This window comes from Theobroma cacao, chromosome 9, assembly GCF_000208745.1.
Source record: "Theobroma cacao cultivar B97-61/B2 chromosome 9, Criollo_cocoa_genome_V2, whole genome shotgun sequence".
Classification (NCBI taxonomy): Eukaryota; Viridiplantae; Streptophyta; class Magnoliopsida; order Malvales; family Malvaceae; genus Theobroma; species Theobroma cacao.
This window is the reverse complement of record NC_030858.1, coordinates 32,465,818-32,487,895: the sequence shown is the minus strand read 5'-3', so window position 1 is coordinate 32,487,895 and position 22,078 is coordinate 32,465,818. Positions and strand designations below refer to the sequence as shown.

The 22,078-nt window shown below is 34.0% G+C and overlaps 4 protein-coding genes across 4 annotated transcripts; 2 read left to right on the top strand and 2 right to left on the bottom strand.

The window, feature by feature from the left end:
- Positions 186-13,293, bottom strand: LOC18590148. Its single transcript, XM_007015505.2, has 14 exons — positions 12,987-13,293; positions 11,292-12,014; positions 10,621-10,827; positions 10,209-10,520; positions 8,763-8,866; positions 6,299-7,468; positions 5,687-5,828; positions 5,401-5,560; positions 5,044-5,207; positions 4,458-4,543; positions 3,667-3,766; positions 2,504-2,565; positions 1,864-2,023; positions 186-1,004 (listed from the first exon to the last, which is right to left on the bottom strand). Exons 1-14 carry the CDS (start codon positions 13,140-13,142, stop codon positions 834-836), a joined length of 3,717 nt encoding a protein of 1,238 aa, XP_007015567.2. The 5' UTR covers positions 13,143-13,293; the 3' UTR covers positions 186-833.
- Positions 14,410-15,891, top strand: LOC18590147 (inactive protein RESTRICTED TEV MOVEMENT 2). Its single transcript, XM_007015504.2, has 2 exons — positions 14,410-14,817; positions 14,995-15,891. Exons 1-2 carry the CDS (start codon positions 14,721-14,723, stop codon positions 15,774-15,776), a joined length of 879 nt encoding a protein of 292 aa, XP_007015566.2. The 5' UTR covers positions 14,410-14,720; the 3' UTR covers positions 15,777-15,891.
- Positions 16,858-17,862, top strand: LOC18590146 (inactive protein RESTRICTED TEV MOVEMENT 2). Its single transcript, XM_007015503.2, has 2 exons — positions 16,858-17,073; positions 17,168-17,862. The coding sequence occupies exons 1-2, from the start codon at positions 16,977-16,979 to the stop codon at positions 17,794-17,796; spliced, it is 726 nt and encodes a 241-aa protein (XP_007015565.1). The 5' UTR covers positions 16,858-16,976; the 3' UTR covers positions 17,797-17,862.
- LOC18590145 (double-stranded RNA-binding protein 1) lies at positions 18,021-19,953 on the bottom strand. Its single transcript, XM_018127458.1, has 5 exons — positions 19,662-19,953; positions 19,360-19,579; positions 19,024-19,143; positions 18,489-18,608; positions 18,021-18,349 (listed from the first exon to the last, which is right to left on the bottom strand). The coding sequence occupies exons 1-5, from the start codon at positions 19,905-19,907 to the stop codon at positions 18,021-18,023; spliced, it is 1,035 nt and encodes a 344-aa protein (XP_017982947.1). The 5' UTR covers positions 19,908-19,953.

The window sequence follows — 22,078 nt, the reverse complement described above, 5'->3', positions numbered from 1 at the left end:
CTAGCTTAGGTCATGCCTTCTTCACACCCCATGAATGGTTTGCCTACGGTATACGGTACTGTTCTTTGGATAATGAAAAGGATGTGGCCAGAGCAATGTTCCTCACATTTAATTATTCCATTGTTGGGTTATATACTAGAAAATAAAAAATAATAATTCCTTTTTTGTTTTGAGGTGAGCTGCGGTGAGGAGCAAGGACTAGAATTAACAGAATAGTCGATACACAAACTAAAATTTTACAAATATGGACTGCCTTGGGCATTTTTCTCACTTACAGGAAAAGGCAGACCAATGAAAATTATCAACACCATAGCTTCGATATGAACTGCATGCATGTCCAAATCAAAAAGCCAGGTCCAAAAACCCCTTTCCGAATCAAAAAAGAATATCATTAACGTTATAACTTGCACCTATACTACTCTACATACGAGACATTTACAGGCCCTTTTTATGAAAAAAATTGCAACTCAGAAGCATATTCAAGCTTTTTCCCTTTGAAAATAATTCAATAGGTTAGTTAGTTGGCCAATGCAAAAATTTTAGGCTTTACACTACAGCTACGACGCCAGAAACACCAAAAATCACAAATTAGATGTCACAGCTTACCTTAGCCAACCAAATAAAAGATTGATTCCCCACCTCGCATGAACAAGGATCCCCACAGCAGAGCCTGATGATAGATGCAGGTTGGCTGCAGCTAAGTGTCCAACAAAAAATCAAATCTAAACCATGATGCGGTTTCGAGCTTCTACTGTTGAACTCGTTTCCGTATACTCATATCTCAAATAAGGAATGCGAATCACTGCCTACTTTCAATCTGCATGGAAAGGGGTTTAGATTGAGAAAGCGTAACGGCCCATTTCATTTCCATTGGAGTAGAATTCATTGTAGTTGAGATATCCCCAGAAACAGGAAAGCCCAAACTCCCCATGTTTAGGTGATTTGATGTAGAGTAGATGAAGTTCTTTGAGATTTTTGTCGAACTTTTGCTTTATGGTGAGAACCTGCCAAACAAATGTAATTAGTAGGCTAAATAGGTATCCTCTCATCTATAATGTTTGCTGAGACATATAAGAAATTGAAATCATTTCACTTGTTGCAAACACTTTCCTACTTGTTCAATGGTTGCTATCCCTTCTCAGGGATCTTTTGCCTTGTAATACTGCCAATGAAAATAACCTCTTAAGCATTCATTAATCTATCTCCTTGGCATCATCATTCTGTTTTACCAGTTAATTTTAATTCCCTCCCTCTTTAGTAGGGACATTTTTTTTTTTTTTGAAACCGAGTCCCATCCTTCCCCTTTAACACTTTTTCAAAATGAAGAAAAGAAAAGAAAAGAAAGATTTAAAATTTGCTCTGCTCCTAGTTATCAATAACTTGCAAATAAGTTACAGACACAAATACCAGATTTGTCAACCCATTTGAAACATGGCAATCACAGTAATTTCCATTTACCATAAAAAGGATGTGAACTGAACCACCAATAAGCATAACTCACCAAAATAAAGTTGCATAATTAATTCCGAGAAGAAGCATCTGTTAGCATTTTCATGTAGCTTTCTTCCTCAAAATTCAGGTTGCTACTAGTGATGGTACATAAATAAAGACTGCTTAAATGAGTAAATCTTATAGAAAACAGTAATGCAATGAAGGTGGTACATAAATAAAGAATGCATAAATGAGAGCATCTTATAGACAACAGTAATGCGATGAAGCAATTCATGCCCAGAGTATTATAACTCCATCAAAGCACAATCCTTGCTTGCAAATAAAGAAACTAAAAGCTCAGATTTTGAAGCATATTGAAACAGCATGCAAATAAATTTCAGCAGGCAACATGGACCAAAATTTGAAGGTTACCTGGGATATATTTATCCTAGAAAGTTTATCCGATAAATCATCTTCAGCAAGTCCTACATTCCACAAAGCCCCAGTGAGACAAGACCGGAAGTCCAGGGCACATTGCAAAATGTTTTCTATGATGCTGGCTATAGACCGTGTTTCATCAGAGAGAAAACATCTGAGAAGTATACATGTAGTGTTAGTGAAGAATCATCCTTACTCATTACATAGCCAAGCAAGGCCAAATACTGTGAAACTGAGCATGTCGAAAAATTATGCTGCCTACTATATCTTGGTTCAAACTGAATTTAGCGATTGAATAAGAGTAGATGTGAATAAAGGAATTCTCTACAATGATGCATAAAGCAGAAGGTATGAATATTTGAAAGCATTGCTAATTTACAAGCAAGCAGCTCAAGCAAATTGAGGGACAGATAGTTGGAGTAGCAGCATATATGGATGATAGATAATATCCAAGTTCCGGAAATATTTCTTAGTAGGGAGTTTGAAATTAGAAAACTTGGTTCAAAGGGGATCAAGGCAGTAAGACCCAAAACGGGTACTATTATATCTGAAAGAAATTAAGTTTTTTGTTTTCTGAAAAGAAATGGGTAAACTGAAACTGACAACTCAAACTTCAGAAGGAAGTACATCTTACATATGTAGTGAATCAATTAGATATGCCATATGCACCGACTCAAGATCCATCATATCCTTGACCTGTAAAACCATGAACATGTCTCAAGATATAACAAAAATAAGAAGAATTTTTTCCTTAGATTACAATAAGTAAAAGTCAATTTTTAAACAAACTAATCACGTTACAAAGATGACAAGACAAAGAAAATAAGATATGGAAGTATGGAACTGAATGAAGTTGATATTTGCTCTGGCAGAAACATTCACATTAGACTAGAGGAAAAGAAATAAAGAAAAATCAAATGCAAAATTTTCTGGACCCAGAAGAGGGTAGGCCAATTTGGCCATCTATTGCAAAGAAAAAAGAATTCATGGGACTGTATAAGATTGAAAGCTGCACATGCTTCTAGTTATGAGGTGGTCTGGTTCAAATATCACATACCTAAACAGGCTTTTCAGTTGTAGTTGGCCATCAAGAAGAGATTGCAAACAATTGATGTTTGGAGAGAAGAGCTATCATTAAAAATTCTCAACAGTGATGTTATGTCATAATGAATCAATAGCGTGATTATTTGCATTTTAACTATTCAGTTACAAGGAACTATAGGAAGCAATGTTGTATTTCTGTAGGATGAAAACGTCAAAGGGGTGTTTTGTCTTGGATCAAGTGCATCAATTATTTTCAGGCTCTGTTCTTATACAAGGAAAAGCAAAACGTAAAATCTTCAGGAAGAAGGCTTTGGAGGATTAGGCAAATGTTAGTAAAATTCAAAACATAGCTTCACTGGATCTGCCAGGTTATGCTACATAGATAATGAAAGTCACCGTAACCTGGTGTTTTTTTAATTAGGTACTTCTTCAATTGAGATGGATGTTAGTTCAACTGTACTTTTTCTACTGGATTGCAATAAAGTTAATTGCTTCCTAAACAACAAAGACAACCCAAGCCATTTCCCATTAAATGGGGTAGGCTACATTGATCATATTTCTTTATACTATGCTGTATTCAAAAACATAATCTTACTAAAGTCAGTAAAAGAAGGTCCCTAAAAAAATTCTGACTCAAACAGACAAGACAAAGACTTAGCTTCAGGCAGGCAATGCACAAAAACCACTATAGTAAACTGAATATGCAATTGGCATAAGAAATAAACACAAAATGTGAAAAGAATTTTCCAAAACCTTGTGCTTAAAGGAGTGAAGAAGCTTGCACCATGATACATGTGACAGTTGTGACTGTACATATTGCTGTAATGTAGATACAAAATGGTTGACCTGATGCCTGGCATAGTAAAGAGAAAAAAAAAATGTTACTTGTTAAAATGAAGACCTAAATGCCAAAGGCATCTAAAATTTACAAAAAAAAAATAACATCAAAAGTTAGACACTTTTTATACAATGGATTATGCTATTTTTTTAAATGCTTTCTGCCCCAACATCACATATGACAAGAGTTTGACAGTAAGAAACCATGGAGATTGGAGAATACATTCTCAGATATAACCATTTAAAAGCCGAAAATTTTAATATATTTTTATAGGGCAATTTTGTAGTTCCTACAGCACCTTTAGCCAATACTCTAGACATGAAGGGTCTGAGTTCCTTAAGAAACTAGAATGTAGGTTCTGACTTTAGCACCAAATTTTTCAGGAAAAAAGAGGATCAAAAAATTTAAAAAAAAAAAAAAGACAGCTCATCACCAAAAGAACCTTTACATTCAAAGAAAGTGAAGATTGGATTACCATTTAGAAATTCCCATTTCTCAAACTAAATCTTAGTCAAAATATTAAAATGTGTCATATTTTGTAAACCTCCAAACCGCAATATTTCCAAGTTTTCATCAAATGATGCTCCAAACAATTGCAAAAGCAGATAGGCCATAAGTGTGAAATGGTTTCACTCTAAGCCAAAAGAACAAAATACAAAATGAAAAAAAAAAATTATGTGCTAAAGGGAAGAAGTATTGACCATACCTCAACTTCATTAACATGTTATAATGGCCCACTTCACGTTCATGGAGTGGGGAATGACGTTTTTGCCTGATCAAGTGCATTACATCCTGTAACGAACATTTAAATACCTTATCAAGACATGAATTCATTTGAATTTCCACGACTTCCAAAACCCAAGTTTCTAATTCATGTTGCAAACACTCAACTCTCAGAAAGTACAACATAAAGATTATAAATGCAAATTTAATGTTCTGAGATAAGCTTGACAATAGGAAATATGAAGTATACCATCATTTGGGTAGAACTAAAAGATTAAATTCCTTAGTGATTCTTTGCTCAGTTTTAGCATTGAGAAACTACATGCAGATAGATGAATGATGGGTAATATACCAACACTTGATCAAGATAAGTTTAAACAGGGAACTATCCATTTGTAATATATATATTTAACACTATAAGAATGAAAACTGGGTTTGACTTAAGAAATTAAGCACTAACTTGTTTTGACTTTCAAGGAAAAAGAAATTGTTGCCAAATATCATGTATGTTTGCATACATGCATATGCAAGAGTGAATGTTCATATCTCTGTATGCATGTCTCTTGTACCTTTAATGAGCACCATACATCAGTCAATGAAAAAATAGCAAGCTTCAATTGTATCAGAAAGTTGAATATATCAGCATATATTTTTAATGCACCATGAGTCAAAATAATGCTGACAGGCCAATCCACTCGGTAGCCCAGACCTAAAAAGTCGAAGGAACGGACACCTGCCATTATTAACAGCCATCAGAATTAGGATGATAAATCGAGCAAAAAAAAAAGAACTAGGATGATAAATAAACCAAATAAAGAATTCTAAGATGGAGGTTAAAAAGGGAATAAAAGGAAAGAAATAGGATCTGAGAATGCTGATCTTTGAAAAGTAAAGTTAGAAGACTTTCAATAACTATAAAATTATACCGATTGTAGAAGTTGAGAGAGGCATCATGCCATGTCCTTTTGCATACACATATAACCTATCTTTATGATGGTCTCTTTCACAAGATGACCTCTGGACTGACAACTCAAGGAGTCCTTGAATTTCAGAGAGTCTCCGATCCACCTCTGTAACACACCATTTCTGTTGATTCCATGTAAAAGTAAATGCTTTTTAGCAATCACATAAAATTCAATTCTTTTTTTCTGAAAAATCATACAATATTCAAATATTAAAGCATTTAAGTGAGTCTTAGACAGGTGGACATACATGATGGGAAAGGTACATAATAAACAAATCTGCCCAGTCTGCCAGTTCCATGAAATGGTATCGTCGTAGCGCTAGCAAATGTTCTTGCAAATCAAACCCTTCTTCAAGCAACTTGATGGTTAACTTGCTGACATAGTTATATCTTAAATAATTAAGAAAAACCACAATCCAACATAAAAATGTTGAGCAGAAAGAAGACTGGATATGATCAAATAGAGTTGGTCTACAAGTGGCACCGTAAGGTAGGACTTTGACACAAGTAAAGCTCTTGGAGGGGTTACTAAATGCATATCTAAATCTAAACTTTCATATATTTATAAGAACCTCAAAAGTATATTACCAATTTGTTTGTGGCTTTTGGTATTACATGAACAGAAAAATTTTGTTAGCACATCTCACTACAAAGAGATCCATATCCAAAATCAAATATTAAAGACAATGGTAAATGCACCATATGAAAACATGACATTCTATTCTATAAAAATTAAATTCAGGTTTGGGCCTGATACCAAGCACCAATAAAGCAATTAGAGAAAAAATAGTTGGAATGACAAAAAGTCCAAACAGAAAATGATTATCGTTCCTCCACATCTGGAATATGAGTAAGGATACTGAAGCAAGATTTCCTGCAGTAAGCATTTGTCAATAACGAAATCAAGTGGTATCTCAAACACAGAAGATGTATTCAGCTTGACATCTCCAATCCCATTACTATTAGGGGTGCTAGAACTACCAAGCAAACACTCCCAATAACTCCCACCAGAAGCAGTTGTTGAAATTACACCTTGATTTTGGTTCTTTAACTCCAAAGGTGGAGCAGCATAAGAAACTTTTGCATTGTCAACCAAGAGACCATCTCCTCCGTAGCCTCGTTCACCAGACTGATAACTTGTACCATTCGTCACAGAAGAACTGGTGTCCTCAGATAATTTATGTGTAAACCCAGCATCTAGTCTTTCGACACAAACCTTACAAGGGTCATCCACTGAAGAAAAGTCAAAGCAAGGTAAAGTTTGTTGGTAGTCTATGCTGCTTGCATCACCGCACTTGCTCATCAGGTGACAAAAAACATTTTTTGTCAACATTGGGTTTTTGCTGAGAAGGCTGCCATTGTAAGTAAGCTTGAACTGTTGCAATGGAAATAACCCCAAAGTAGAGTCCTTTAGAAGTTGATCCTTGTTTGAGGCAGCCACTGTTGAAGTATTGTTGCTAACAATTGACTCACCCAAATGTTGCATAACTTTATCGAAAAATTGCATATTACCTTTTCTCATCTTTATAACAGAATCCGACAGATGTAACCTTTTATCCTCCCTGCAGCCTCCATCAATATAAAAAGCATTACCCCTTGCACTGTCAACTGGCCAGCCCTTGTAAGGTAGAATATTTGCACATTCAGCTTCTGCACACAACCAGTTTGACTCAAGGTGCAAAGATATGTGGTCATACATTGTCCCATTGGATTCAGAACCTATAAAATTGCCATGATGACCTGTTCTTTCAGAAAATTCCTGTGAACTACTTTCCACGTGGTAAGAATTTTCATTCTGAAAAGCTTGTTGCAATGAGCTATCAATTGGGGGATTGACAGAAAAGCTTAGTGCAGAGAAATAATTTTGTTTAGGCCAAACTGAATTATTAGATTGTTCAATCAACTGCTCGGACTCAGTTTGCTCTTCAAAACTACTCATTGATGAACACTCAGATGACTCAAAGATGTCAGCTACATGAGAGGACCCATCTTTTGTATTAGAGTCATCTAAATCATTATCGTCAAGAGACCTGAAAATCAAAAGAAATCCAGGTCAAACAGTAAACGCATATGAAGTAAAATGATGATAATGAAAAAAGATTTGAAGCTGAAACATGCAACAGAGTATATAACAATCATAGTGAACAGTGCCTGGGATTAATGCCAGGTTCCCCTAATCTTGACATGCCTGAGTATATTGCATACTTTCCTGATGTTATTCAAGTCATATCTAGCTTGCCTGCACAGTCCTTCAATAGTTTTAACAAAAATTTGGCCATCAAATCGTTTAATTTACAAAAAAATTTAATTGACCAAAATAAAGAGAAAATATCATGGAATATCAGAACCACTAATCCATTTATGTTGATGCTTTATCAGGTGGAGATGATTACTTATTTTTCTTGTCATAACGTGCAGTAGAAAATTTTATTTAATTCAGGTTTTCTGGATATAAGATAGGCAGTAGTATATCAGTCTTATATTGGGTTCATGCTATTGAGCCTATGTTTCAATCTTGGAGATGTTTGAAATCAACTTTGCCAGCTTTCCCAAATTGGATGTCAGGTTTTCATAGGAAAGAGATTAATGAAAACTTTCTAGTTCTAATTCTGCTCTTTTGAGGTCACACCAAGGAGCACTATCCCTCAATGGAACAAGGTTTTTCATCTTTTCTTCTAAAATTTATGGTTTCAAATGCAAGTGAAACCTGCAACTGATCCTAGAATATGGGCACCAAACAAACAAGCCCATTGCAAGACCTCAAATCAGGGAGACAATATGGGCACCATTTAAATACCTGCAATACCAGGATGAAATAACTTCCTCTACCAAGTTTTCCTTGGTCACAGCCATGGCTATATGCCTGAACCCAATTTTGGGTACTACCTTTTCTTGTTATTTTTCTACCTTTTACCCCCAAATAACCTCCAAATATTAGCTTCCAAACACTCAATTCCCAGACTTCAAGATAGGAAACCTCTAAATTTAAACCACACAATCACTATAAAAATTAAATCTTTTCACTCCAAAATAATCAAATATTCTTTTAGGCAATTGAAAAATTTTTCACACAATTAAAAATTAAATGCTCCATCACCTTTATCAATCCTTGGGAATAGAAAATTTGTTCCTTCTAAATGATAAATTTTAGGTGGTGTTATCAAACCCTTAGCCTACTTGCTGTATTACATTACCAGTCTTATCAAGTGTTCTGGAAAGAGTTAGAGGGATGGGCAAGAATGCCTTTCTACAATATAACCCAGCCATCAAAAACCAAAAAAATAGACATTTATACACATGCACAGAGAAAGAGAGAGAGATTACACATTTGAGCCACTTTGTTGAGTTGAAGTAATAACCAATTTGTCATCCACTGTGAGTGAATCTGCAGTATTTAGGCTGCCTCCACCATTACAATGCAGAATGCCCTAGAAAATGAACATTTGTGTAAGGCACAGGAAAGAACTGGGTAAAACAGTGTTAAAATGCATACAGTTGCTCGTTGGCAATGAATAACACCTTCACCACTTTACAACTTGAATCTTATCCTTGAGAGTCAAAGTAAAAGGGTGCAAAAGAAAAGTTTCCAAGAATAAAGGAATATTCACATTATTTACCCTATCTACTCCCTCAATTCCAGAAATGGTTTACTCCTAGGTCTGGAATGGGAGTCAAAAGAACAGAAGAAATTTATGCATCTCTATGCTGAAATAGCAGAATCGGTTTAAGTTATTAGCATACAGAGCATCTAACAGGAGTAATTAAAAGTTTTCTTAGTACAATGGCCAAAAAAAGAACTAATCTTTTTCCCGATAAATGGATTCTATGATGCATTAAAATATCCTTCTTTTGTATGATCACTAAATACCCTGACTAATTATTAGTAAATACTGGTCCTGACACAAGGTTAGAATTCTAGCTCTTTCAGATTACTGCCTAAGAAGTTAACAAATGAGCAATCACTGTATGATATTTACTATTTCTTGTATTTCCAATTGGTTTTATGGTTGAGTTAACGTTCGATAAAGACTTGGCACTAGATAGGTTACATTAACAAAGCACATCCACCTTGCCACATTTAATTTCCTTCACCCATTTGGCTATCTGATGCATTGCATAGTGTACCCTGTTACCGCCCAGAAATCTGATGTATGAACTAACAGGGTATTAGTTAAAAATAAATCTTTTGGTTGCAAGAAATGCCATGGTTATTTTGGTAACAATTATTCTAGGTAACGAATCAATCAGTTCACATTTACTCGTGAAAAGAGTTACTCTCTAGACAGCTAATCGTCAAGAAGCTAATACAAGTAGCTATGTTTCAGTTAATAAAAGTTTTACTCACAAGCAGACTTTTATAACAGGCAGGATATTCATGGTTAGATGCCAACCTGAAATAAAAATTATCAAGATTTAACATTTAATGGTATAATGAGATACAACAAGTCATAAATTAGATTTCAGCATTTCACTAAATAAAAAATGAATAGAGCACTAATTCTTCTCTATTAGTTAAGACCAAAGGTATGTATTTTTAATGAGAGCTAGAACCATGAATGGCCTAGACAGCCTGTAACATAACATTAATTGTTACAACTAGCTATATAAGTTGTTGAACCATGGTACACTGCAAATAATCATAAATAAATAAACAGGAGAGGAAACAAAATGAACACAAGTTATAGTTGCATATTTTATTATCACCTACTTTTAAACAGCACAGAATAAGAGAGCAACATCAAACAGATATCTACAAGAAAACCATGATACCTGCTGATAACTGAATTCCAATCCTGTCAGAAAGCTTTCAAGTTTCTCCTGCATCCTCTCATAGTAACTATTCCTCATAAGAACCAAGGTTTCTATATTTTCTTTGCCGAAAGTGATTGAAGATGCATAAAATGGATTGCTGCCCGCAAAACCACTCCAGTAAGGAAGAAAATCTGAATGAGTATGGTCTCCAGGGTCAACATATTTACGCATTTCAAGCAATTTCATTAGAACTTGAAGCTGCTGACCAGCCCTGACAAGTGGAATCAAAACATCCTTCAGAAAACCTGGAACAGCAGCTCCATCCCGCTCCTGACACAAATAGCCCCAACTAAGAGGATTAGAATTGACAGAGACACGATCAAAATGTGAAATATCTTTAGTGAATTAAACCCATGTCTTAATTGATTACCTTGATACTTGCCACCAGAAAGTCAATTGAGATGCCAGCTTTACCAAAGGAATAATGTTGTAACGTGTCAATATATTCTACTACAAACTCCTTATAAGGATCATTAATCTCAGCTTTAAATATCCATGACCTTATAAATTCACAGTATGGTTCACATGATCGAAGAAAGAGAAACTTGAGTAAAGAACAGTGAGCAGGATCTGTAACCTACAAGAAGAATTGGCTAAAAATGGATTAATTAGCAGAACAAAAGGTTGAAAAAGTATTTCTCAGAAATAAGATGTTTTTGGTTCTTAATAAACTTCTATCTATCCAACAAAGAAAAAAGGGTGTTCAAAAACTATAAAAAGCCAAGAACTTGTAACTTCTGATCATTCAATCAATAAAGCCCCATATATAGTGGTTCTAGACTCTAGAGGTCATAACAGAAAATTTTCACAATGTCCAACAGTATCCCACCACAATATGTGCCCTTTCAGATGGCAACAAAAAAAAAGGTTTATTGACTATCAGTTTTAGCTTATAAAAGAGTTTGGAAATTAACAGTGGGCAGTGAACAACCATGGCAAAGAACATCATACTATGAAGCTTGATCTGTATAATGAGAAAAATTGACTGAAATGAAATTTCTAAGTAAAAGCATCGACAACACAACAGTCAATTAAACTAACCTTTAGCTGTGTGTACAAGTAACTAAGCAGATCACCTCCTCTGTAGAAGTTATGAAATTCCATAGTTGCTTTATAAACTAATTCTGCAAAAGAAGATTCTGAGAAGCAAAGAGATAGATTATGCAGGTTGCATATATTCCCAAGAGCTTCAATCTGAGTCCTCAATTCCTTTGTGTGCAGGTATACCTCCAACAGAGTAATTTCAGAGTAAACTACACTTGTAAGACAGCCAGAAGACACACACGAAGAGACTTCAACACTCTTTGCTGAACGCCTTAAATTTACAGATGCATATAATGTGTCCAGTGCACAAATGTACCCTTCCAAAACCTTTCCTACAGCAACAGAGAATGCCTGATTAACAAGACTGTATCGAGGACCCTCTTCCTCTTGCACTTCACGGCCACCATGATTTTGATTGTCTGCTGCTTGAGAATTTTCCCAGCTCTTTCCTAACGAATATGAATTTCCACTGAGATTCATATTCTTGAAATAATCTACAAACTTATGGAGAAGGAAAACTAAGAAACCCAAGCGGCCTATGGATATGAGAATCTTCCCCAGAGCATGAGTGCTCAAAGATCGGTTCCAAAGACTAGGTGTTTGATGAAAAGTCCTATCAGCAGGATCAGAACAAAAGGCAGCAGAAAGCTTTTCTACGCTAATAAGAGATGATTCTACACCTTGCAGTGCATTCAGGGCCAACCTCACCAAACTTGCCTCCTGTGACAAAAATGCCATCTTGATTATTTTAAAGAAATAAAATTCATTACTGCAGCTTAAAAGTAATTTATATTGTTGATAATATTTGTAAGAAGAATCACCATGCAACAAAATATATCATTAGAGTCTCAAAGAGTGCACATTCTTCATGTGACTGAAAATTGATCTTCTACAATTATATTGATAATAAAAACAACAGTTTGATTACAGTAGATGAAATCATTCTATAGGGAAAAGTCATAGTTCTGCACATTCCATTACCACAAATTGCAGCAGAGCTCATTTCAGTAAGTTTCCAATTTTTTTCTTTTTTCTTTATATACATGCTGCGTGCTCAAGTTACAAATAATTATTCAACCAAAACAACTTGATGCAGTATGCTTAATTAGAAATCCAGCCTGCCAAGTAACTGCTTATTCAAATCATAAAAGCAATCAGCAAAGTAGAATCTTAATCCAAAACGACAAGCATTTGGTTATTCCTTTTGCAGTTTTGCTAGTGGTTTTTCACTTCCTAATAAAAATCATATTATGATTACAATTGATTCAAAAATCATTATTTCATATAAAATTAAATTAATTTTCTTAATAACATTAGTTTAGCTTAAGTAACTAAACACATTTTTTGCTTAAAAATTTTTTCTAAAAAAAAAATGAAGAAAAGAAACGAAATGTAGGAAATAAAAGGCACTAAAATTACAAGAACTCCAGAAGAAGAAAAAAATCAGCATCAAAGCTTACCGATGCAATGTAGTCACTTGATCGTTGATGTAACCGAAAATGCATGAAACATATAAAGCCAAATTACACATAAAAATTCTTACCTATAAATATATATTGATATATATATATATATATATATATATATATATATATAAAGAGAGAGAAAGAGAGAGAGGGANATATATATGATATATATATATATATATAAAAAATGAATGAAAAAGAGAGAGAGAGAGATGATTAGGCTTACTGAGACAGATGAAGAGGAGGAAATGGGAGCTTGAGAGCTGGGAAGAGGAGGCGGGCCGCTTTGAGAAGGAATGGATTCCCAAGTTCGAGGAGGGAGCCATGGATCTTCTACCTTAAGCTTCCCAAACAACGATGCGAAATTCGTTTCCACCGCCATTTTTCAATTCCTATATCATCTATTGACTCACTGGGTTACTGCAACTCTTCCAACTATCTACTATCTTTCCCTTAATTTCTCTTCCGGGTTTGGTTTTTTTTTTTTTCTGGGAAGGAATTGAAAATGCAGGCCGCCAGATTTACATCTTTTTAAAAGGCAAATGTTGTATTTTGGAAATGCGGTTCGGTAGATGCGGTTTTTCCTGGTTCAGCAATACATTAAAGCCACGTAATAGAACAACGCCTCCATAAATTAATTAATTAATTAATTAATTAAAAACAAAAGCCATGTAAGCCTGGGCTGATTATCTATTCTAATATCTTCTGGGCCTATAAAGAAAAAGCCCAGTGTTCGCCTCCCCCTTGCTTTTAGGCCCAGTTTTCATGCTCAATGACTAGCATTATCTTCCAAGCTAAGCTTGCTTTTTAAATTGGGCTCAAACTAAGCTTAAGTCGGATTCAATTCCACCCGAATCAATTGTATTATTTTGGTAAAATATTTTTAAAAAACTTTGACATTATTCCAAAAATTTTAAATAAATTTTTATTTTTTATTATATTTAATTAAATTTTTATATTTTTATTTTAAATTAAATAATTTTTTTATAATTAATAATTAACTAATCATTATTAATTAAAATATTACTTGTCATTTTATATTCACGTAATATTGATGTAAAAGATGAAAATATTATATAGTTATATCATTACGTTACATTAATATATCATATCATCATCCATTATGACATAATTTTATAATATATTAATATATCACGTGTCACGTAGTATAAAATGACAAGTGATTTTTTAACGGATAACAATTAATCAATCATTAGTTATAAAAATTTATTTAATTCAAAATAAAAATATAAAAATTTAATTGAATCAAGAAAAATAAAACCTTATTTGAGTTTTACCTGATAGTTTAGACTTTTTGGATATTATGTTTAATATTTTTATATAAATGAGATATTTAATGCGAGGATAAGTTTTAGCGTTAAATCGAGGAAGCATTCACAAAATACAAACTCGAACACGTCCAAAATCGGCTCGTGAACACCTCCGATCCAAATAAAGCTTACAGTCCAGCACTTTCTCTTCAGATTCGTTTCCTTCTCCTTTCTTTGTTAATATATCTTCTTTTCTTACCTTCGAAGGAACATATGCCTGATGGAAAGTTGATATTATTAAGTAAATGAGATTTTGAACGTGCTTTTTTCTTTCTATTTTTCAATACTCTCAACCGTGAATACAGAATAAAAAGAGATGCGAGAGCTTTCACTTTTTGAATGAGCAAAGAACCTGCACTTTGCCTTTGCATGGGGTGACCAACTATTCGTTGCCAACGCATATGTGGAAACCCATAGCCAGGCAACCGACAACCCCAAAAACCATTTAAGAAAATGAAGAGAACAAAGAATAATTCTATTCAAGGAAAACAGGAAATCATTCCAGTCATCACAAATCCTTTTGCTTCTGTGTGTATAAAACCAACAAATCAGGAACTCTCTTATTCAACCTGAAGGGTATTGATCAAAAGTTTCAAAAACAAAGGAGAGAAGTCAAAGGCTAATAAGACATGGATTCGAAGCCAGGGTCTGTTTTTGAAGATATCGACGTATACACTGAATGGGTGCATGAGGCTGCACTTGACACTTTGATCGCATATCTACCAGGTGAGTTCTTGTCCAATAGTGTTTTGGTTTGTTGGTTTTGACAGTATCGATTTTCGGATAAAGCAATTGGTTTAGTTGATGCATAATTCAATCTGTACACTACTAGTCGATTTGTTTATCAGTAACACATCAAGGAAAAACAACAAAATGATGAGCAAAAGTCTAATGGTTCAACAGGATTTAGGAAGGAGCAACTCAAAGTTCAATTAGCCTCATCGGGAAACTTGAGGATATCTGGACAACGTCCGATTGGCGACAACAAAGTCATCCGTTTCAACAAGGAAATTCCTATTCCATCAAATTGTGACCAAAATAATATAAGAGCACATTTCGTGAATGGTATGCTCCATGTTAAACTACTCAAACTGATCATCCCAGCTGAGAAGCAGGAAGAAGCAAAACCAGCCGCAGAAGTTCTGAAATCTAATCAAAGCCCTGCTCCACAGCCTCAAAGTCCTGCATATGTGCCACAGAAACAAAAGAACGGTTCAGAACAGGCTGCTGATCAACAAGCTCCTCCCAAGGCCCCCATGGAAAAACAATCAGGTGATCAGAAGAAAGATGGGGTAGCAAAGGAGGCTGACAATGTTTCACAGAAGGCACCAGATAAAGAAAAGGGAATGAAAGATGAAAAGGATACTGCTAAAGAAGACGCTCAAAAGCCTATGGAGAACGAGAAAAAAGGTTCGGATCAAGAGGAAAAGGCTACAAGTAGTGAAAAACTTGAAACGCTGGGTGATTCTGTCCAGGACGCTGCAAGAAAAGAGAACATAGAGCCAAAAAAGTGCGATGGGGCTGATATATACCAGCTAGGAATTAATTATAAGCAAGTTCTTGATGGTTTGGTCAAGGAGCTAAAGGACCCAAGGAAGATGATGAACATGGTTCTGGCTGTTTTATTGGTTGTGGTACTTGCAGTTTATCTCAGAAACGCGATCAGGTGGTTTGGGAATTACTAGGCCTAATTAGCTTGCGGGAAGTTCATCCTGGATGTAATTTCTAAAGTTATCACTTCTATTTAAGAATCCATTGAGTAATATATTAAGAGCTTGACAAGTTCAGATTTGGCCGAAAGAATCTGCCTCTGTGTTCTTGAAATTTATGACCCTTATTTTTTCATTCTCCTTTTCCCCTTAAATTTTATGACTATGTATAGTAAATAAAAAATGGACATCAAAATTCCTATGGATATGATCAAATTTCAGCAAACAGATTAGCAATCTTCTGTGTCATTTTAAAACCATAATTTTCCATTGACTATTAAAAGTCAAATAATGTGTATTAAAAACGATCATGGGTCAAGTGACATGCATGTATAAAAGCTTGTAAGAATTGAGCATGAATAGAGCTTGAGCTTGAGTGGCATTCCATTAGAATAACCGCTGTTGTCTCTTTCCTGCTCTGCACTGCTACAGAATCCGTTGTTAGTTGAATAACCACTGCTACTGAATCCCAAGCTCCAATGCCTAGAGGAAAGGCAGATGAAATTGTTGATGCATCTCCTGCCATGGCTGTTGTGAGAGTAGGAACTCTTAATTTCACTTTCGGCAAAGACCCAACATAGATGTCTTATACATAACCCGAGGCTTCAACTTGTTCAAACCTCTAAATATTAAAAATAATAATATTAGTTGTAATTAAGTAGTTAATTTATTCTTCAATTGTTTATCTCTTTGTTAATGATTTGCTGCCCTTACCATGGAGGAACATATGCCCAAGTAAGTTGTTTACTCCTATATCAAACAGGTTTGGAACGTGTTCTTTTCTTTTCTTTACATTTTTCAGCCCTCTGAAGTCACAACCCTGAATACATAATAGAAAAGAAACAAAGAAAAAAGCAGAGCCATCACCTTTTTGAACCAGCGAAGAATCTGCACTATTCGCCTTTGCATGGAGAGACCAACCATTGGTTGCCAAAGCATATGTGAAACCTTCAGCCGTGCGACCCACAAACCCAAAACCAATTGAGAAAACCAAAAGAACAGAGAATAAATTATGTTCAAGGAAAGGCAGAAAAACCTATCTAGGAAAGTTCCTGTCAATTATTTGCTTGTGTGTATAAGACCAACACCAAGAAACTCTCATATTCACCCTGAAGGTATTGATATTTGGGGAATAGATCAAAACGAAGGAGAGGAAAAAAAGGCTGATAACAAGATATGGATAGCAAGCCAAAGCCTGTTTATGAAGATTTTGAGGTACACACAGAATGGGTGAATGAAGCTTCCTATGACGCTTTAGTTGCCTCTGTCCCAGGTGTGTTTTTGTTGTTTTTGGTTTTTTTCATTTTATAGTTCTTTCTATGCAGGAAAACAATATTTATGAGCAGTTTTGTCTAATGATTCAACAGGCTTCAAGAGGGAGCAACTCAAAGTTCAAATATCCTCAGGGGGAAACTTGAGGATATCTGGAGAACGTCCAATTGGTGACACCAAATTCAGCCGTTTCCACAAGGAAATTCCTATTCCATCAAATTGGGACCAAAGTAAGATCAATGCAAAAGTCATGGATGGTATGCTTCAGCTCAAACACCCCAAATTGATCACTTCGGCCGAGAAGCAGGAAGAGGCAAAACCATCTGAGGAAGTGCCCCAAAGCCCCGAAGACGTGCCTCATAAACAAAAGAATGGTCCAGAACAAGCTGTTCAAGAATCTTCTCCCAAGGCCACCTTGGAAAATCAAACAGGTGAGGAGACAAATGAGGCAGCAAAGGATGTTTCAGAGAAGGCACCGAATAAAGAGGACATGAAAGACAAAAAGGCTGACATCGTTGCAGCTGCTAATGAAGCTAACATGACTATGGATGGCACTGGAATTTACCAGCAGCTAGGGATCTTTAAGCAAGTTCTTGACAGTTTGGTCTTGGGACTAAAGAATCCAAGCAAAGTGATGAACATGGCTTTGGTTGCTTTCTTGGCCGTGCTACTTGCACTTTTTGTTAGAGATGGGATCAGGTCTCTTGGGAATTACTACAACTAAGCTTGTGGGAGTTCACCATAATTATGTGTGTTCGAGAATTCGTAGAAATAATAAGTTAAGAGCATCACAAGTTCAGATTTCTACTAGATTTGGCTAAGTAAATGTACCTCTGTTGACTTAACGTTTAAATTACCCTTTTTTTTGAAAGTAAGTTTTAAATTACCCTTAATCTCATAACATTTAAGTGAAAGAAAAATACTAATAAGCACCTCCAAACACATTGATCAATTATCCTTTTCATTTGGGAATTCCAAGCTCACAGCCGCCCAGCTGTCCTCGCTGATAGGCAGGACAGTGATGCCTTTAGGAAATGCAATGTCAGGAAAGCATCGATAAACTCTGAACCTGTTGTTAAGTAAATAACTACTCGATCCTGGGCCCTTCTTCATATTTGAGTCTGAAATTGATAGAGCAGAAATGTCTAGATGCATTGATGTAGTAGACAACAAGCTTTCTTTGGCAGAGACAGGCACGGATTTAGAGCAAGAAGATAAGTTGTCAGAACTGGTTGTGGCATTGGAGAACACATTGTCTCCTGCTTTCACTTCTGGCACTTTGAATTATAAAAAACCACGATTAAGTACGAGTTCGAGCTAATGCAGTAAACAGAATGTTCTAAAATGAACAATTCTAGCTAACTATGGGAAAAAAAAATAATGGAATTTAATATTGGAGGAAGGTGCCAGATTTACTCTCTTCAGCATGTTCTTCATTTTCTACAGCAGTAGCCAAGTCTGAGCTATACATAGATGTGAGAGGTCCATCTGCCACGAGGTCACGTGGATAGAACTCAGAGCTCCTACCCTGTAAGCCTGATACAGGGAAAATAATTTGTCAGAGACAGGAAGAAGGTAGCAACTAATTTCTTAGCCTCTACCAGTTATTCACATTAAAGTCTTGTCAGGGACTTAAGCTATTAAGGTTAGGAAACATAAAATTTTGATCTCAAAAGAACATTAAACGGCATTAATAACATTTGTAGAAGATAACGAGCCTTCTTTGTGTGAGACAGGCAAAGACTTAGAGCAAGAAGATGAATTGTCAGGACTGCTTTTATAATTGGCTAACACTTTTTCTCCTGCTTTCACTTCTTGCTCATCATCTACCATACAAAAGATGCCACGATTAAGTATGAGTTCAAGCTAATGCATTAAAAAAATTAGTTCGAAAATGAATAAATTCTAGCTAACTATAAATAAAAGAAATAGTGGCAGATGCCATACTTACTTTCTTCATCATGTTCTTCATTTTCTACGGCAGTAACCAAGTCTGAGGTAAACATAGACTTAAGAGGTTCATCTGCAAAGAGTTCAGGTGAACAGAACCCAGAGCACTTTCCCTGTAAGCCTAAAACAAGAAAAAAAAGTTTATCAGAGACAGAAAGGAGCAACTATATAATTTCTTACCTCTACCTGGTATTCACATTAAAGCCTTGTCAGGGACCAAACATATTAAGGTTAGGTACCATATAAAGATTTTCGTCGTAAAAGGCATGGATAACATTGGGTAGTTTGGTGCCATACCACTAGTAAATATTAAGGAACAAAAAACCAATTGACTTACGCTCCGTTAGAGTGGTGTAAGCAACTTTAGCAGCGTTTATCTCAGCTTCTTTCTTCGATTTCTCTCCTTTCCCATAGAAAACCTCTCCTTCCACTTCCACACTGGAAAAAAATGTTGGCCTATGAGGCACACCACATTTCATTGTCTTATACTCTGGTGTATTAAAGTCTTCTCTCTGAGTTAACTCTTGTAACAGATTCTTGTAAAATCCAATATTAACCTGTGAAAGAAAATCAAATGAAATAAACGAATAAGTCAACTATTTGCTTAATCTAAACAGTGAAGATTGAGAGGAATGTTACCACTTGGGCAGGAGTTGGGTTAGCAGCAGGGGAGGAAGAAGTGAAGTGAAGGAAAGCTGACTTAGCAGCGTCGTTTTGGGCTTCTTTACAGGATTTGCAGGAGGTGGAAGAGTGAAACGACATGCCGTTGAGAAAAACAGAGGCTTTGAAACGAGGGATATGATCAGGGCCATCTTTCATGGAAGTGTACCTTGGCAATGCCCATCGCTTTTGCTGGCACAGCTCCTGCAACTTCGCCTTGTACATTTTCCCTTTTGCTTTCTTTGCAAAGAGAAAGAAATGAAATGAAGAGGTCGTTGAAGAAAATCCTTTTTTCATGTTTGGACTTCTTGTAGAGAGGGAGTGAAACAGTGGCCGAGGAAATGCACATGCTTCCCGCGTGACGGTTAATCACTTAATCTGCTTCATGTTTTGGATGTGTTCTGGATTTAGTAGCTTTTTGTAGAATTGTTTTTGAAATAAATATTAAAATATAAAAAATGAAAAAATAATTATTGTTAAATGTGTCTTATATATTAATTATTTACTCAATTTTAATAAAAATAGTTGTACTTTTTGTTTTTTATATTTTTGGGCATCTTCGGAATAAATAGAAGTAAATAAGGATAGAAATGAATGAATAGGTAGCAATCTTTTAAAAAGAAAAAAAAAAGAATAGAAATGACAATCAAATAAAATTTGATGCTTTCACTTATAAGATGTGATTATCACACTTATTAGATGGAAAGTGGGCATTGTACGGCTTGAAGTAGTTAAAAAAACACGAGAGAGCAATCAAAGCATACATGTCAACAGATAAGATTCTTGATAATTTTAAAATATTTGAATCTAAATATAATTAATTAATAAATTATTTGAACTTTATAATTACTTAAATATTTTTTAAATTTATTATTCAAACCTGAACTTTATTATCGTCTCACTACTTAGTGATGATCCGAATTTATTTAAAAACCCGATTATATATAAAAAAAATTATTATACTCCTCTTGGATACTCAATTACCTTAACTCATATACAATAACAAATTATATTTTATATCCACAAAATTCACTAATAATTAAATTTATAAAAATAAACAAACATTAAAATTTAAATTTAAATAACAAATTATTTTAAAATATCTTAAACAACAACTTAAATAACCAAAAACAAATATCTCAAACAACATATAAGCTATAGTTATTATTTCTATTATATTCTTTTTTGTATATATAAATGAAAGGTTGTTAATAGTTACTATCACTTAATAGCAATNAAACTTAAATAATCAAAAACTAATATCTCAAACAACAACTTAAATAACCAAAAACAAATATCTCAAACATCTTATAAGTTATAATTATTGTTTATATTATGTTCTTATTTGTACATATAAATGAAAAGTTGTTAATAGTTATTATCACTCAATAGCAATACCTTACCATGTTCTATTGATGTAAGTGTAAATGTAACATTAATAATTTTTCAAGTTATAATTTTTATAAATTACAAGTTTTATTTATATAATGATGATAACTAACAAATTATTTTATCATAATAAACATATAATAATGTTTATATAAATTAAATATATTAATATTATAACATATTAATATTTATGATATAGGCATAGCAATTATTATTTATTAAATATAACTTATTTAATATGTTAATAAGTATGTAGTAGATAGTAATATTTGTATAAATTAAATATATTAATATTTATAATCTATTAATATAACTTATTTATATGTAATATATAGGTTTACATAGACAAAACAATATTATATACTTTAGGTGTAATAATTATAATATTATTATGTAAGATATATATTTATCGTATATATTAATATTAACATATAACTTATATCTATTTTAAAATATATATAACTTATCTCATTTAAAATATATAAACTATAATTACATATTCGATTACTTAACATATAATTATATTATTTATGTTCTAAATTTAAAAATGTAAATACCTATTATACTTAATATAGGTATAATTGATTGTTATATTTAATCATAAACAGTTTACAGTACATATCTATTACATAACTCCTCTAGCCACATAGAGGCCATAAAAGAAAAGAAAAAAGTCTTGAAGAAAGAAAAAGAAAGGCAAAAAGAGAAAGAAAAAAATAGATATAAAGAGGCCCATGTGCAAAGTCCGGGCTATAATCTAGTAATAGTAATTATATTCATTATAATATGATATTATTTAAATATAACTAATAAGTTAATAGTTTTATTATTTAAATATATTAATGACATATGATGAATAATTTGACTAACAATAATATATTATAAATGAAAAGTTCGATTCCTAACCTCGACAAAAATTTACATATTTAATTATTTATTATATAGTCTTTTACATATTTAATTATCTATTATATACTATATTATACATAATAAGATGTGTAGGTACT